Here is a 17,345-nt window from a genome sequence, read left to right as displayed (position 1 = left end):
GGGTCGCTGTGACCAGTGGGGTTCCGCAGGGGTCGGTATTGGGACCTGTTCTCTTCAACATATTCATTAATGATCTGGTAGAAGGTTTACACAGTAAAATATCGATATTTGCAGATGATACAAAACTATGTAAAGCAGTTAATACAAGGGAAGATAGTATTCTGCTACAGATGGATCTGGAAAAGTTGGAAACTTGGGCTGAAAGGTGGCAGATGAGGTTTAACAATGATAAATGTAAGGTTATACACATGGGAAGAAGGAATCAATATCACCATTACACACTGAATGGGAAACCACTGGGTAAATCTGACAGGGAGAAGGACTTGGGGATCCTAGTTAATGATAAAGTTTCCTGGAGCAGCCAGTGCCAGGCAGCAGCTGCCAAGGCAAACAGGATCATGGGGTGCATTAAAAGAGGTCTGGATACACATGATGAGAGCATTATACTGCCTCTGTACAAATCCCTAGTTAGACCGCACATGGAGTACTGTGTCCAGTTTTGGGCACCGGTGCTCATGAAGGATATAATGGAACTAGAGAGAGTACAAAGGAGGGCAACAAAATTAATAAAGGGGATGGGAGAACTACAATACCCAGATAGATTAGCGAAATTAGGATTATTTAGTCTAGAAAAAAGACGACTGAGGGGCGATCTAATAACCATGTATAAGTATATAAGGGGACAATACAAATATCTCGCTGAGGATCTGTTTATACCAAGGAAGGTGACGGGCACAAGGGGGCATTCTTTGCGTCTGGAGGAGAGAAGGTTTTTCCACCAACATAGAAGAGGATTCTTTACTGTTAGGGCAGTGAGAATCTGGAATTGCTTGCCTGAGGAGGTGGTGATGGCGAACTCAGTCGAGGGGTTCAAGAGAGGCCTGGATGTCTTCCTGGAGCAGAACAATATTGTATCATACAATTATTAGGTTCTGTAGAAGGACGTAGATCTGAGGATTTATTATGATGGAATATAGGCTGAACTGGATGGACAAATGTCTTTTTTCGGCCTTACTAACTATGTTACTATGTTATGGGGCCATAATCAACCTTTATGCAGCATTATATGGGGCAAATATTTCTATGGAGCATCTTATGGGGCCATAATCATCTTTTGTGCAGCATTATGAAGGGCAAATGTTTCTATGGAGCACCTTATGGGGCCATAATCAACCTTTATGCAGCATTATATGGGGCACATTTTCTATGGAGCATCTTATGGGGCCATAATCAACCTTTGTGCAGCATTATAAGGGGCAAATGTTTCTATGGAGCACCTTATGGGGCCATAATCAACCTTTGTGCGGCATTATATGGGGCATATTTTTTGTATGAAGCATCTTATGGGGCCCATCATGAACTTTATGGAGCATTATATGGGGTGTATTTTGTATGGATCATTATATGGGGCTCCTGATTCAATATGGATATTCAAGAACACAACCTACTGATGTTTCAATTAATTTTACTTTTATTGGTTTCTTTTTAATTTTGAAATTTACCAGTAGCTGCTGCATTTCCCACCCTAGGCTTATACTCGAGTCATTAAATTTTCCCAGTTTTTTGTAGCAAAACTAGGGGTCTCGGCTTATACTCGAGTATATACGATAGAGGGGTTTCACTTTTTGTATTGAAGAACTGAAATAAAATTAACTTTTTGATATTTTAATTTTGGGAGAAGCATCTGGAAGTCAATGGCTGAACATTTACAGAGTGTTGCAACATGACCAGGGATAAATATCAGGCAAGAGACTCATCTACATGCAGCCACTTTTGGGAAAGATTGTTTGCCCCCCATTACTATAGAGCAGAGTCAGACTAGCTGAGTGCTTCACCCTTGAGATAAAAGTAGGGGAAAATAATTGTTTGTAATTGAGATTTTGGATTGACACTTAAGGTACCGTCACACTAAGCGACGCTGCAGCGATACCGACAACAATCCGGATCGCTGCAGCGTCGCTGTTTGGTCGCTGGAGAGCTGTCACACAGACAGCTCTCCAGCGACCAACGATCCCGAGGTCCCCGGGTAACCAGGGTAAACATCGGGTTACTAAGCGCAGGGCTGCGCTTAGCAACCCGATGTTTACCCTGGCCACCATCGTTAAAGTAAAAAAAACAACCACTACATACTTACTTACCGCTGTCTGTCCCCGGCGCTGTGCTTCTCTGCTCTGGCTGTGAGCGCCGGGCAGCCGGAAAGCAGAGCTTTCCGGCCGCTGTGCTCACAGCCAGTACAGGAGGAGTGCAGAGAAGCAGAGCGCCGGGGACCGATTCAACGATGTCAGCGGGAGATCCAGCGACGAAACAAAGTTCTGGACTTTCTTCCCCGACCAGCGACATCACAGCAGGGGCCTGATCGCTGCTGCCTGTCACACTGGACGATATCGCTAGCCAGGACGCTGCAACGTCACGGATCGCTAGCGATATCGTCTAGTGTGACGGTACCCTTACTCTGGTCATGCTGCAAGTCTCGGTGAAGGGTCGGACAATAACTTACCTTTCCTACGAGGAAATTCCAAGATAGTTTCTTTTATTCAGCAACACATACCTATTATGAGCATGAGCTCGTGATCCTCTGAAGCACCACAGAAATGTATTACAAAAAAATCTTGTCAGAGTATAATTAGATATGCCTAAGAAATGTGGACAAACAAAAAAGGAAAGTTCCAGGTCCTGGTAAAAATATTTTCTTTGTCGAAGCTTGTTTGAAATGTCTTAATGTTAGTTGTAATATTGTATTTAAGAATAACATTGTCATTTCAAACAAGCTTTGACAAAGAATGGTCACGTTCGAAACACGTCACTTTATGAATATCCTGCCTTGGATACTATTATAACCTTGATGAATAAAGTTTGATACAAATGTTTTTACAAGCTGGAACTTTAATTTTGTTTGTCCACATTATGCATGACTGGTCGGATTGTGATTTCAGTAAAGACTGGACGTTTCCTTTTCTTTTTCCTGACAATGCCTAAGAAATAGATGGGGTCTAAAAGGGTAAGGTTTCTCCTTGTGGAGAGTGACATACCAGCTCTGACTTGTCAAGGTAAGGAGGCTTATTTACCATGCAATGCTCCTCTGTGAAATTTTATATGTAAATTGCCTCATCAGAGAAAAAGAGGACTTGAACTCTACAGCGCCACCTATTGGAAGTAGCGATCCTACAAGTCACAATCAACCCTATAACGAGTCTTGCAATATGACTTAGGATAAAAGCCAAAACAGAATCTCAATTTGCAGACACGGTGTTTCAAGCTATTGGCCCTCGACAGTGCAAAGCATGAGAACTGATTTGGCTAGGTGAAAGTCTATGGACTGGGGTCTAAGGGGTAAGGTTTCTCCTTATGGAGAAAGACATACCATAAGAAATCGCTGGATGCTATGATGCTTAAAAACTTGCCTGGAAAATCCATGTCAGAATAGCTTTATCATGATCGTCCTTACATCAGAATGATACAGCCACTCCGACAGATTGTCACAGCAAGTACAGAAGCCTCATCAGTAGTGTTGAGCATTCCGATACTACAAATATCGGGTATCGCCTATGGGGCGTGGTTAGCACTGCAGCGCTGGAGTCCTGGGTGCAAAATGTAAAGCGCTGCGGAATATGTTAGCGCTATATAAAAATAAAGATTATTATTATCTTTATCAGTCTACCAAGATGAAGAAGGCAGGGAGTAAGGCACGTGGTCGTGGAGTTTCTGCAGGGAGAGGACGTGGGGATTCTGTGCCTGCTGCATGCACCAGTGACTCAGCATCCCCCAGTTTTACCAAGGAACAGTCCTTTATGCACAGCTTTGTAGGAGCTCGCCGTACCCCACTGCTGCGGGACGAACAAATTGAAGCCGTTGTCGGATGGATGGCAGCTAACGCATCGACTTCAATTAATGCACATCCTCTCAGGTCCAGAGCACTGAAGAGCTCCCATCTGTCTCTTCACCACCTGCCAAATTGCCCAGGCAGTCAGAGAGCCCAGGACAGGAGCCATCTCTACTTCTGTTCTCTGAATCTCTTGGCTTGGAAAGAGGGGGTCAGCCAAGCAGCATTCGAGAAATTGAAGAAGAGGCAGTATGCAGTGATGCGCAACTGTTTTGTCTCTCTGAATTTGAAGAGGCGGGTGGGCAAGTGCCTATGGTCAGCACACCTCAGTACGCATCTGATGATGAGCCACTTTCTGGTGCATACTGTGCTGCCGAGACTACCCAGGAGAAGCAGTCGTTGGAATAGGGTAGCATAGATGATGAGGTCCTTGACCCATCATGGCGTGAGGTACAGGAAGGTGGTAGGAGCAGCTCTGAGGAAGAGATTCCCCGAACGGCCCAAAAAGGAGAGAGAGGGAGGGGGCAGACTGGGTTGCTTGTAGTCTCCACTTCGGCACCCATTAGGACCATGCCTCTTCAAAAATCCAAAGCGGGCACTCCCGAGTCCTTTTTTTGGTCCTTTTTTGACAGTTGCAGATGACATTTGCTTTGTGAAATGCAAGCTGTGTAATCAGAAAGTCAAAAGAGGGAAAAGTGTCAGCAACCTCAGTACAACAAATATGTGGAAACATGTGCAGACCAAGCACCTGGTGGAGTTACAACGACACACTGAAGACCTAGGCCAACCTACAGCACCACCTACCACCTCTTCAGCTTGTGTTGCAGCCTCTTCCTCCAGCTCACATATAGCTGGTTCGGCTTCCTCACAGGAACGCCATGGAAGAACCACTGGCACTGTTGGACAGAGAGACAGTGTAATTCCACCCACAGCACCATGTTCCCCGTCATCCTCACACTCCCAGGCCAGTCTACAGCCATCGGTAGCACAGGCATGGGAGAAAAGGCACCCATAATCGGCAAACCACCCCCGAGCACAGGCTCTAAATGCTGGAATTGCAAAACTACTGTCCCTTGAAATGCTCTCATTTAGGCTGCGTAACTTCATGGTATTGGCAGTCCCACAATACAACGTGCCCAGCCGCTTTTATTTCAGCAGGCAAGCCTTCCCTGCCCTGCAATAGCATGTGGACGGAAACATTAAACATGCGCTACTAAACGTCGTCAGTAGCAAGGTCCACCTGACCACCGATGCATGGACCAGTAACCATGGACAGGGACAATACCTTTCCCTCACTGCCCATTGGGTAAATGTTGTGGAGCCGGGTACAAATCTTGAGAGTGGCGCTGTACGTGATCTGCCAACTCCAAGGATTGCAGGAATCTAGTCTGTACACATGGACTCCTCCTCATACTCCAGTTACTCTGAATCAGCACTGCAGGAGCCGTCACGGTCTACCTCTACATGGACCCGTGAACGCTTACCTGTTACGACCGATATGAGCACAGCCGTGGCCAAACGTCAACAGGCCGTATTGAAATTAATTTCTTTGGGGAATCAAAGCCACACCGCAGGAGCTCTGGAATACCATCAAGCAGGAGAGCGACGTGTGGTTTGTGCAGGCGAATCTCTAGCCAGGCATGGTAGCAGGGGCGTAGCTAGAGCTTTTGCCGCCCGGGGCTGCTCCCGAGTTTGGCGCCCCCCCTCGGCTCAATACACACAAAGGTTACCAAAAATAGGACAACACGCATGATCGGGACTGCAAAAAAAAAAACAAGTTCTGCTTACCCGACCGCGCTCCTGCTCTCTCCACGCAGCTGAAGCGTGCACGGCGATTGACAATGACGTCAGCATTGCCCCAGTGTCTCCAGCAATCATCTGCCCCAGTGTGTCCTCCAGCATTGCCCCCAGTGTGTCCAGCAATCTGCCTCAGTGTCTCCAGCATTGCCTCAGTGTCTCCAGCAATCTGCCCCAGTGTCTCCAGCAATCTGCCCCAGTTTCTCCAGCAATCTGCCCCAGTGTCTCCAGCAATCTGCCCCAGTGTCTCCAGCAATCTGCCCCAGTGTCTCCAGCAATCTGCCCCAGTGTCTCCAGCAATCTGCCCCAGTGTCTCCAGCAATCTGCCCCAGTGTCTCCAGCAATCTGCCCCAGTGTCTCCAGCAATCTGCCCCAGTGTCTCCAGCATTGCCCCAGTGTGTCCACCGTTAGCTTATCAAAAAAAAAAACCAAACAAACAGAGTCTCCTCAGGGCCCGCACGTCAATAGCGTTAAACAGCTGCAGCGCCGGCCGCGGTTTTAGAGGGCCCCGGGCGAAAGAATCTCAGTGGGCCCCCCCTTTAACACATAGCACGATTCACGATGCAGATACAGCAGAGAAATATAGCATAGCCACATAGCATATAACACAGCCCACGTAGCATATAGCACAGCCACGTAGTGTATAACACAGCCCACGCAGTATATAACACAGCCCACGTAGCATATAGCACAGCCACGTAGTGTATAACACAGCCACGTAGTATATTGCACAGCCCACATAGCATATAACACAGCCACGTAGTATATAACAGCCATGTAGCATATTGCACAGCCCACGTAGCATATTGCCCAGCCACATAGTATATTGCCCAGCCACGTAGTATATTGCCCAGCCACGTAGTATATTGCCCAGCCACGTAGTATATTGCCCAGTGATGTAGTATATTGCCCAGCCACATAGTATATTGCCCAGTCACGTAGTATATTGCCCAGTCACGTAGTATATTGCCCAGTGATGTAGCATATTGCCCAGCCACATAGTATATTGCCCAGCCACGTAGTATATTGCCCAGCCACGTAGTATATTGCCCAGCCACGTAGTATATTGCCCAGTGATGTAGTATATTGCCCAGCCACATAGTATATTGCCCAGTCACGTAGTATATTGCCCAGTGATGTAGTATATTGCCCAGCCACGTAGTATATTGCCCAGCCACGTAGTATATTGCCCAGCCACGTAGTATATTGCCCAGCCACGTAGTATATTGCCCAGCCACGTAGTATATTGCCCAGTGATGTAGTATATTGCCCAGTAACGGAGTATACAGCACAGAGTCACATAGTATACAGACTTAAAATAAAAAATAAACATATACTCACCCTCCGATGAAGTTCTGGCCCTGTACCGCACGAGGCAGCTTCCGGTCCCAGGGTTGGTATGAGCGCAGGACCTGTGATGACGTTGCGGTCACATGACCGTGACATCATGGCAGGTCCTTCTCACATACCATCCTTGGCACCGGAAGCTGCCACTTGCATGGAGCGGGCACTGGAGCGTGGCGAGGAGCGGGAAAGGCGATGGAGGGTGAGTATAGCAGGTTTTTTGTTTTTTTATTATTTTTAACATGACATATTTTTACTATTGATGCTGCATAGGCAGCATCTATAGTAAATAGTTGGGGACACAGAGGGTTAAAGGGACACTGTCACCTGAATTTGGAGGGAACAATCTTCAGCCATGGAGGCGGGGTTTTGGGGTTTTTGATTCACCCTTTCCTTACCCGCTAGCTGCATGCTGGCTGCAATATTGGATTGAAGTTCATTCGCTGTCCTCCATAGTACACGCCTGCGATTACCTTGCGCAGGCATGTACTATGGAGGACAGAGAATGAACTTCAATCCAATATTGCAGCCAGCATGCAGCTAGCGGGTAAGGAAAGGGTGAATCAAAAACCCGAAAACGCCGCCTCCATGGCTGAAGATTGTTCCCTCCAAATTCAGGTGACAGTGTCCCTTTAATAGCAGCGGTAACGGAGTGCGTTACACCGCGGCCCGTTACTGCTGCTATTAACCCTGTGTGAGTGGTGACTGGAGGGGATTATGGAGCGGGCACTGATTGTGGGGAGGAAGGAGTGGGCGCCGGGCACTGACTGCAGCGGAGGCACTAATCGGATTGTGCCCGTCGCTGATTGGTCGCGGCAGCCATGACAGGCAGCTGCCGAGACCAATCAGCGACGACAGACAGAGGCTGCGACCAATGAATATCCGTGACAGAAAGAAAGACAGAAGGACAGACAGAAAGACGGAAGTGTGACCCTTAGACAATGATGTAAATATATATATATATATATATATATATATATATATATATATATATATATATATATATATATTACATCATTGTATATATACACTTCTCACCTGTGTCTTGCCTCTCTCTCTGTTGTGTTTTCTGTCTCTCATCTTTTCTGTCTCCCGCTCTGATTTTTATATTTCCTTCTGCCTCTTCTTCCTGCTTGTCTGTGGCTCCGCCCCCAACATTTAGCCCCGCCCCTCCATGGCTCTTCACAGTGTGAGAGCTGTGACGCTGCTGGAGGGGAGGGATCGGAGCTTCTGCTTCTGACTGCAGGTGCGGGGGTGAGTCACAGCGTGTGTGACTGTGTGCCCCTGCTACACTGCAGCCAGCAACTCTGCACGGCCGCGCGCACTCCCAGCGCTCTGCTCCAGTCCTCACTATGCAGGGAGGAAGGAGCAGAGAATGAGTGCGCGCAGCTGCGCTGATATCCGCCCCCCGCATTGTGCCGCCCTGGGCGGCCCGCCCCCCCGCACCCCCCTTCCTACGCCACTGCATGGTAGTGTGTGACAACGGCCGAAATCTAGTGGCAGCTATGGGCCTAAGCAACCTCACTCACATCCCATGTCTGGCACATGTGCTCAACTTGGTCGTGCAGTTTTTTGAGGGACTATCCGTATCTTGACACTGCTGCTGCACAAGGTCCGCCTAGAGTGTGCTCACTCGCGGCGTTCCAGCATGGCAAGATTGTGCATTGCAGCTCTGCAATGCCGATTCCGCCCTCCGGAACATCGCATCATATGTAACCCACCCACCAGGTGGAATTCAACCTTACATATGTTGGAGCGGTTGTGTGAGCAGCAGGCAGCAGTAATGGAGTACCAGCCTAGGCAGGGGACACTTTGTGAGGAGGATGAGGAGGAGTCAATGGAGGAGGAAGACATCTGTCCAGAGGAGGGAGTTACACAATGGTCTAGTAGTCAGTATGTAGAGTGAGGGTGGGGTGATGCAGAGCAGGCAGAGATGACGCCTCAAGCAGGGAACAGCGTTTCTTGGCCAGTTGGCAGTCTGCTGCACATGGTTGATTTCATGCTGCCGTGCCTGAGAAATGACCGCCGCATCGCCCACATTCTCAACACGGCTGATTATTGGGTGTACACCCTCCTAGATCCTCACTACCGGGACAACTTACAAAGCCTCATAACACCGTTGAACCGGGAGCGTAAAATGCAGGAGTACCAAGACACACTGGTGCATTCCATCATGTTCTCCATTCCAACCGAGAGCAGTGCTGCTAGTGCTTTACAAAGCAGCTCAGTGCGTCGAGGCAGTGGAGGAAGCTCTGCACAAAGAGGGAGCAGAAGCAGCGCCTCAGCACAAGGCAAGACCAGTATGGCCCAAATGTGGCAAACTTTTGTGTCCCCGCCACAAATGTCTACACCATCACAGACAGCTCCAGTCAGCAGGAGGCAACGTTTCCGTCAGATGGTGACAGAATACATGTCTTGCCCTCTCAGTGTTCTCTCACACGGCGCTTCCCTCTTCAAATTTTGCATCTCTAACCTGGATACATGGCCAGAGCTTAGCCAGTATGCATTGGAGGTGCTGGCTTGCCCTGCTGCTAGTGTATTATCGGAAACCGTCTTTAGTGCCGCACGTGGTGTACTAACAGACCGTCGCATGCGACTATCCTCCGAGAATGTTGACCGGCTTACTTTTCTGAAAATGAACAAGGCCTGGATCTCGCAGGAATTTGCCAGTCCTCTTCCAGATTAAATAATTGGTTGGCAACAGTATCCAGGTCTCCTGTTGTGTTCATGTTTCTACCACCTGAACTGTAATCCCTGGGGTCCAACACCGCCAGTTGCTGCTCAGAAGTGCGGTCTGCACAGTCAACACTTACTGCCATGTTATTGGGGTTCAGTAACGTCAGCTGATCCCCTGCTGTGTATCTGGCAATTTCTCCTGCGCCGTCAACACCCACACTACAACAGATATTAAACTTGTTCCAATTAGGCCTCTGCCTACACTCTGTTTCTAGCATTGACCCTGGGCTCCAACAGCGCCAGTTGCTGCTCGGAAGTGCCGTCTGCACAGTCAACACATGCTCCAGTGTTATTGGGGTTCAGTAACGTCAGCTGATCCCCTGCTGTGTGTGTCAATTTCTCCTGCTCCCTCCACATGCACACTACTACAGATATTAAACCTCCTCCAATTACGCTTCTGCCTACAATGTTTCTCCTGTAATCCCTGGGCTCCAACACCGCCAGTTGCTGCTCGGAAGTGCCGTCTGCACAGTCAACACCGCTGTGCTCTGCTTTCCGGCCGGCGCTCAGTGCAGAGAAGCAGAGCACCGGAGAGGACAGACGCCGGAATGTAGTATGTAGTGTTTGTTTGTTTTTACGTTTACGCTGGTAACCAGGGTAAACATCGGGTTACTAAGCGCGGCCCTGCGCTTAGTAACCCGATGTTTACCCTGGTTACCAGGGGACTTCGCATAGTTGGTCGCTGGAGAGCTGTCTGTGCAGCGATCGGGATCGTTGTCTAGATCGCTGCAGCGTCGCTTAATATGACGATACCTTTAGGTGAAGAAGTTGATGAAAAAAATGATGCTGCTGAGGATGATGAAGGAGAAAGTGTGGGAGAAGTAAAAAAGAAGTTGAAGAGCATGGAAGTAGTGAAACATAAATATCTGACAAAATATAAAAAAGCTTAACAGTCAATATCTTTGTAACTCCGAACGTCTTAAAAAAAAATTAATTCCTGCTATTCCATTTGATTGGGCTAAACCTCTATGCCTTTAATGTCTCCTCCACCTCCCCCAATGCTTTCTACATTATTCTTAGTTGTTTTCCTTCATGTAGAATTAACCTACAAGGAAAGAAAGGGTTTGTTTTAATTCCGATATTTGTGTCCCATTGACTTGCATTGGTTTCCGATATCGGAATCAGCGATACCTGATATTTATTTGGATATCGGCCGATCCAATCCGATCCAGATATTTCCAGATATCGGAAGGTATCGCTCAACACTACTCATCAGATCTAAGAGATTGATCTATGTAGTCTGTATTTTGAAATCCGGTGACAGATCTGATTTTGTTTCCTGAAATACACTGGGAGTTATCTTGTACACTTTCATCAGCTGTCGAGATATACTTTGTCCCTTGGTTAGACCAAGCCTCGATTTTCACAGAGAGTTAGGGGGCCACGGGCTGAACCACTTGGCGCTCTCGCTAGTAAGGGGGGGCATGAACTTGAAGACTGGGCGATCACGCTAGTGGTGGAACACTAGCTGAACTGCAGGGTGAGATCACTAATGGGGGGGGGGGGACACTACCTCTACAGCAGGATGAGCTCACTAGTGGGGCGCACTAGCTGAATGGCAAGATGAGCTCACTAGTGGATGGACACGAGCTGAATGGCAGGGCGATGTCACTAGTGGGGGCCACTACAAGAACGGCAGGGCGATCTCACTAGTGAGGGGACACTACAAGAACGGCAGGGCGATCTCACTAGTGAGGGGGGACACTACATGAACGACAGGGCGATCTCACTAGTGAGGGGGGACACTACATGAACGACAGGGCGATCTCACTAGTGGGGGGACACTACATGAACGGCAGGGCGATCTCACTAGTGGGGGGACACTACATGAACGGCAGGGCGATCTCACTAGTGGGGGGACACTACATGAACGGCAGGGCGATCTCACTAGTGGGGGGACACTACATGAACGACAGGGTGATCTCACTAGTGGGGGGACACTACATGAACGACAGGGCGATCTCACTAGTGAGGGGACACTACATGAACGACAGGGCGATCTCACTAGTGGGGGGACACTACATGAACGACAGGGCGATCTCACTAGTGGGGGGACACTACATGAACGGCAGGGCGATCTCACTAGTGGGGGGACACTACATGAACGACAGGGTGATCTCACTAGTGGGGGGACACTACATGAACGACAGGGCGATCTCACTAGTGGGGGGACACTACATGAATGCAGGGCGATCTCACTAGTGGGGGGACACTACATGAACGACAGGGCGATCTCAATAGTGGGGGGACACTACATGAACGACAGGGCGATCTCAATAGTGGGGGGACACTACATGAACGACAGGGCGATCTCAATAGTGGGGGGACACTACATGAACGACAGGGCGATCTCAATAGTGGGGGGACACTACATGAACGACAGGGCGATCTCACTAGTGGGGGGGGACACTACATGAACGACAGGGCGATGTCACTAGTGGGGGGACACTACATGAACGGCAGGGCGATCTCACTAGTGAGGGGACACTACATGAACGACAGGGCGATGTCACTAGTGGGGGGACACTACATGAACGGCAGGGCGATCTCAATAGTGGGGGGACACTACATGAACGACAGGGCGATCTCACTAGTGGGGGGACACTACATGAACGACAGGGCGATCTCACTAGTGAGGGGACACTACATAAACGGCAGGGCGATCTCACTAGTGAGGGGACACTACATGAACGACAGGGCGATCTCACTAGTGAGGGGACACTACATGAACGACAGGGCGATCTCACTAGTGGGGGGACACTACATAAACGGCAGGGCGATCTCACTAGTGAGGGGACACTACATGAACGACAGGGCGATCTCACTAGTGAGGGGACACTACATAAACGGCAGGGCGATCTCACTAGTGAGGGGACACTACATGAACGACAGGGCGATCTCACTAGTGAGGGGACACTACATGAACGACAGGGCGATCTCACTAGTGGGGGGACACTACATGAACGACAGGGCGATCTCACTAGTGGGGGGACACTACATGAACGACAGGGCGATCTCACTAGTGGGGGGACACTACATAAACGGCAGCTAGAGGTCAGCCAGGAGGACGGAGAGCTGCACACTGATCCCAGGTACAATTCTGGGGTATTTATAGGCCGGGCCGTGTCCTGCCCGGCAGGGCTCCCTGTCCCACCTGCACTACACTCCAGGAGGCGGAACACTTCTCACTGGCGGCTGTGACAGGACGTGCAGACTGTGTGTGTACAGCCTGGGAGCACAGCCTGGCAACCTGTGTAATAATAGCGGGGCACACGGGGAGGCGCTGTAATGATCTCTGCCCACGCAGACGGCAGCGCTTACCCGGTGTGGCAGGGTCCATGGCAGAGGAGACAGACAAGCACGCAGTCTACAGAGCCGCCGGCATGTGACCTTCCCAGGGAGAGGACGCCCCGCCCCGCCCCGCCCCGTGATGCGTCCTGCACTTCCGGGTAGTATAGAAGGGGCGGAGCTGACAGTGTAGCACGTGACTAGCTAGTGCAGCTTTGGGGATGGGGAATGGGATGTGTGTTGCTTTTGTGAATGTGCAGAGCTCAGTGACTGCACAAACCCTCACAAACTAGTGCTCAGAGCGGGCGGCCCAGGGCAGTGTGCTGGTCACAAGCGGTGTGCTAGCCACATATGCCAGTGTGCTGGTCACAGGTAGCAGTGTGCTAGCCACATATGCCAGTGTGCTGGTCACAGGTAGCAGTGTGCTAGCCACATATGCCAGTGTGCTGGTCACAAGCGGTGTGCTAGCCACATATGCCAGTGTGCTGGTCACAGGTAGCAGTGTGCTAGCCACATATGCCAGTGTGCTGGTTACAAGCGGTGTGCTAGCCACATATGCCAGTGTGCTGGTCACAGGTAGCAGTGTGCTAGCCACATATGCCAGTGTGCTGGTCACAGGTACCAGTGTCCTAGCTCGATATGCCAGTGTGCTAGCCTAATATGCCATTGTGCTGGTCACAAGTAGCAGTGTGCTAGCCAGATATGCCAGTGTGCTGGTCACAGGTACCAGTGTCCTAGCTCGATATGCCAGTGTGCTAGCCTAATATGCCATTGTGCTGGTCACAAGTAGCAGTGTGCTAGCCAGATATGCCAGTGTGCTGGTCACAGTGCTTGTAACAATGCCAGCAACAGAAGCCCAGGTTCATTATTGCCTTGAACCATCATTTATTGTCTTTTTGCACTGACAAATTTTGCGCCAAAAACAAAACAGCAAAACAACGCATGACGTTTGTTCAATTGTGCTTATAGACAAAACTGCTTTTTTTTTGCTTGTTTTGTTCTTTTTAGAGTTCAAAGATCTTTTAAAATGTCGCCTGCTAGTATTTAACTGTGCAAAAAAAAAAAAAGGCACAAAATCACTGATGAATTGGCTCCATGGTGCCCACATTATGTCCTGTATAAATGTGTTAGCTACACGTGCCCCAATAATAATGTGCCAGCAACACCCAGCCTCATAGCAGTTGGCCATAGATGCCCCATAGCAATGTGCCAGCTGCCGAGTCGCTACACAAGCATAAGTGCTGGCAGTGGCTTCACCCATCATAGCGTGCCAGCCACAGTATCCACGTGTTAGACTAAGATGCCCCTACAGTATCGCCAATAACCCTGGTATCTCTGTCAGTAACCGATATCTCAAAACCAATATTAAAGTCACAGGAGCCTCCTGTGGCCTAAAGACGTTTCATCGCGTGTTATAAATATAGGGCGGCACTTCTATAGTTGTCCAAACAAAGAAGAAAAATGAAGGAAAGCACTCACCGTCCATAAAAATTCCAGTGCTTTATTGTGACATACAAGTCATAGCAGAAAAACAAGGGCGAACGTGAACTACAACTGGGTGACGGCCGTTTCGCGCTACCGCGCTTCCACCCGGTTCCTTTTTAGGCAGATAATAGCAATTAGCTGGCTCCTCATGTGTGATCTTTTGGCCCTTTCATTGCAGTTGGTGTGGAGATAACTTTTTTTTTTATCTTCTACAATTGTGCCCGGGTAGGAGCCTTCTCCATCTTACATTAGAAAACCTGGCACTAGTTAATGCCTAAAAGGTTTTGATTTTTTTTCAATGCAGTCACATAGATTATAATGGGCCCAGATTGTGTAGGTCATGCGAAAAATGTTCGGTATCGTTGGAGATAGGGTAGTAGAACTTGTCACTTTGTGACAACATTATTGTTTTAGCTACCACACGTGAAGGCCTCTCGTGCGTACATCTTACATATTGCCCTAGAGAGCTGTCATTTCAGTCTCTATGTATGGCATGATGAACTTGGAATATGTCCAGACATTACAATGAACATTTGAAGTCCAGAATCGTAATCACTGTGAGCAGAGGTCTCAGCTCAGGTGACCTTTACACCATCGGCATTTTTTATGGCACAAATTAGATTAGATTTTTGCTCAGATTGATCGTAGCTGCAATGTCTTTTTCATCACTCTTAAAGGGTCGTCCAAATCAATAAGTCTGCAGTCACTCTGTGTGTCTGCAGACTTATGAATCCCCCCCAGCGCACGCGCTGTACGCTGTGGAGATTGGCCGGTTTCTGAGCCAGGACCGGAGGGTATGTATTTGTTATACATACTCCAGGCAAGTGGCCACAGCTTTGCTCTCTACAAGTGTATGGAGCGAGGCAACACCCACAAGACAGGCTTTGACTGGGAGGATGTATAACGCATACATACCCTCCAGTCCCAGCTCAGAAACTTACTTATGTTAGTAAGTTGCTGCCACAGTTCCACCCCTCAGTGGGTCTGGGATACAGTTACTGACCTCTCAGCTGTCCAATCTGGTACAGGGGTGTGCTGAAGCTGTCAATACTTTGATTGACAGCTCAGTCTCCCAGTCTGGTGCAGGGACGTGCTGAGCTATTAGTCTGTTGATTGACAGCTCGGCCGTCCAATCTGAGACTGGGAGGTGCTGTCTGACTCCAGGTATTCATTTTCCCAGGTGATTGACAGGCTACGTAACTGGACTGTTAGGCTGCTTTCACACATCCGGTTTTTGGTTTCAGGCTAAATCCGGCAAATTTGCAAAAAAATGGATCCGGTGTCAATTGTGAAAAACTGATGCACTGGTGCGCTGGATCCGTTTTTTAGCTGGATCCGGCTCTCTGTACTGCGCATGGGTGAGAGAGAGAGATTCCATGCCAGAAACAAAAACAAAGCTTCTGGGCATGTATAAATGTATAAAAAATGGATTCAGTCGCCGGATACGTTCAGTCACACATCCGTTCCATGCATTTATTGCCGGATCCGTCCCTTCAGGCTTTTTTGCCGGACACAAAAAACGTTGCAGGAGACGTTTTTTGTGTCCGGCAAAAAAGCCTGAAGGGACGGATCCGGCACAAAACGGATGAAACGCATGTCCTTCAGGCACAATCCGGCGCTAATACAACTGTATGGGGAAAAAACGGATCCGGCGTAAGAAAAAAACGGATCCGGATTGTGCCTGAAACTGCCGGATTGTGCCTGAAAGAAAAAACCTGATGTGTGAAAGCAGCCTTACTCCCAGACGTCTGCCAGGTGCACATTCAGCTACTGTGTTTATCTCTCTATGCTTTGCGTTATGTTTGTAGATCTTTCATTGCCTGACCTTAGACCTCGTTCTGTTTATCACCTTCTGCTCTAATCCGCTATCCTCAAGGTATTCTGACTATGACCTTTGTATCTTCCTTCTGTTTATGATGTACCTTCCTGGCTTTTGACCTCGGACTCCTGACTATCTTGTCTCACGGCTTGGCAGTGAGAAGTGACTCAGGTTCACAGTTGTGCAATTTACTAATCTAAGGACGTATGACTACAATTTTTTTGTTAGCTGGACAACCCTATTAAATGGAAATTCCACTTTATCCTTAGTGATCAGTTATATTTTCAACTCTATTAAATGAATTAAAGATGCATCTCTGTGCTGGTGTTCATTAGATGCATTGCCCAGTGAGGCATATTAATGACTCAGATGTGGCATTGGTACAGTTATTTCTGGGTAGCTGGATTCCATCTTTATATAGTAATGTGCTAATTGTGAAAAGATAATTGAGCACCTTTGTAGTTTATGATATTCGAAGGAGGACGTTATGGCTGTGCTTCTCTGTACTTTCTCCCTACCCCTAATCAAAAATATCAAGTTTGAGATAACCAACTACACCTAAATCCTGGGGCAAGCTAATAAAAAAACTGGTGTCCCAGGCAAAATTTGCAATTCTACTGAAAAAGGCTTACAATTGTTTCTTTAAGTCTGGTAACATTCTAGAATAACAAACAATGGTACACTAACTGGCATTATATGGGTTTCCTCAAGTTGTGTCTTCAGGAGCGCACTGCTCTCAGCCACCGGCTTCCCGTTTGCACTCCTGAAGACTGACAGCAGAGGCAATGAGATAAATGTGCTGCTGGTCTGAACTGTACTTTTGTAAGGAGATGGACATTTTGCCCTGTTCCCCCTTGCAGACATCAATGTTATTGTTATAATGTAAAATGTAATTTGTATAATGTCATGCGTTATTGTGATGGAGATGTGTTGTAATGTGCTGCACTGTACTGTGAGGAAACTGTTCTGTTCAGCAACAGGCAGTGAATAGGTTAAGAAAGAGTTAATATCTGAGACTAACCCACAGTGGGAAATGCTTCTGCAAGGGACAGTGAT

General features: G+C 48.3%; 1 protein-coding gene across 1 annotated transcript in view; it reads right to left on the bottom strand.

Annotated features, from left to right (window-relative positions):
- The window catches only part of CMC1 (C-X9-C motif containing 1), a 71,421-nt gene extending 58,276 nt beyond the window's left edge, over positions 1-13,145 (bottom strand). The window contains exon 1 of the mRNA XM_069730013.1: positions 13,019-13,145. Within this exon, the coding sequence (XP_069586114.1) occupies positions 13,019-13,037 (19 nt within the window). The 5' untranslated portion in view covers positions 13,038-13,145. The remainder of the gene's footprint in view (positions 1-13,018) is intronic.
- Between the last annotated feature and the right edge of the window lie 4,200 nt (positions 13,146-17,345).

The sequence above is a fragment of the Ranitomeya imitator genome, chromosome 6, assembly GCF_032444005.1.
Source record: "Ranitomeya imitator isolate aRanImi1 chromosome 6, aRanImi1.pri, whole genome shotgun sequence".
Lineage (NCBI taxonomy): Eukaryota > Metazoa > Chordata > Amphibia > Anura > Dendrobatidae > Ranitomeya > Ranitomeya imitator.
The sequence above is the reverse complement of the archived record's forward strand: the minus strand, read 5'-3'. Positions and strand labels throughout refer to the sequence as shown.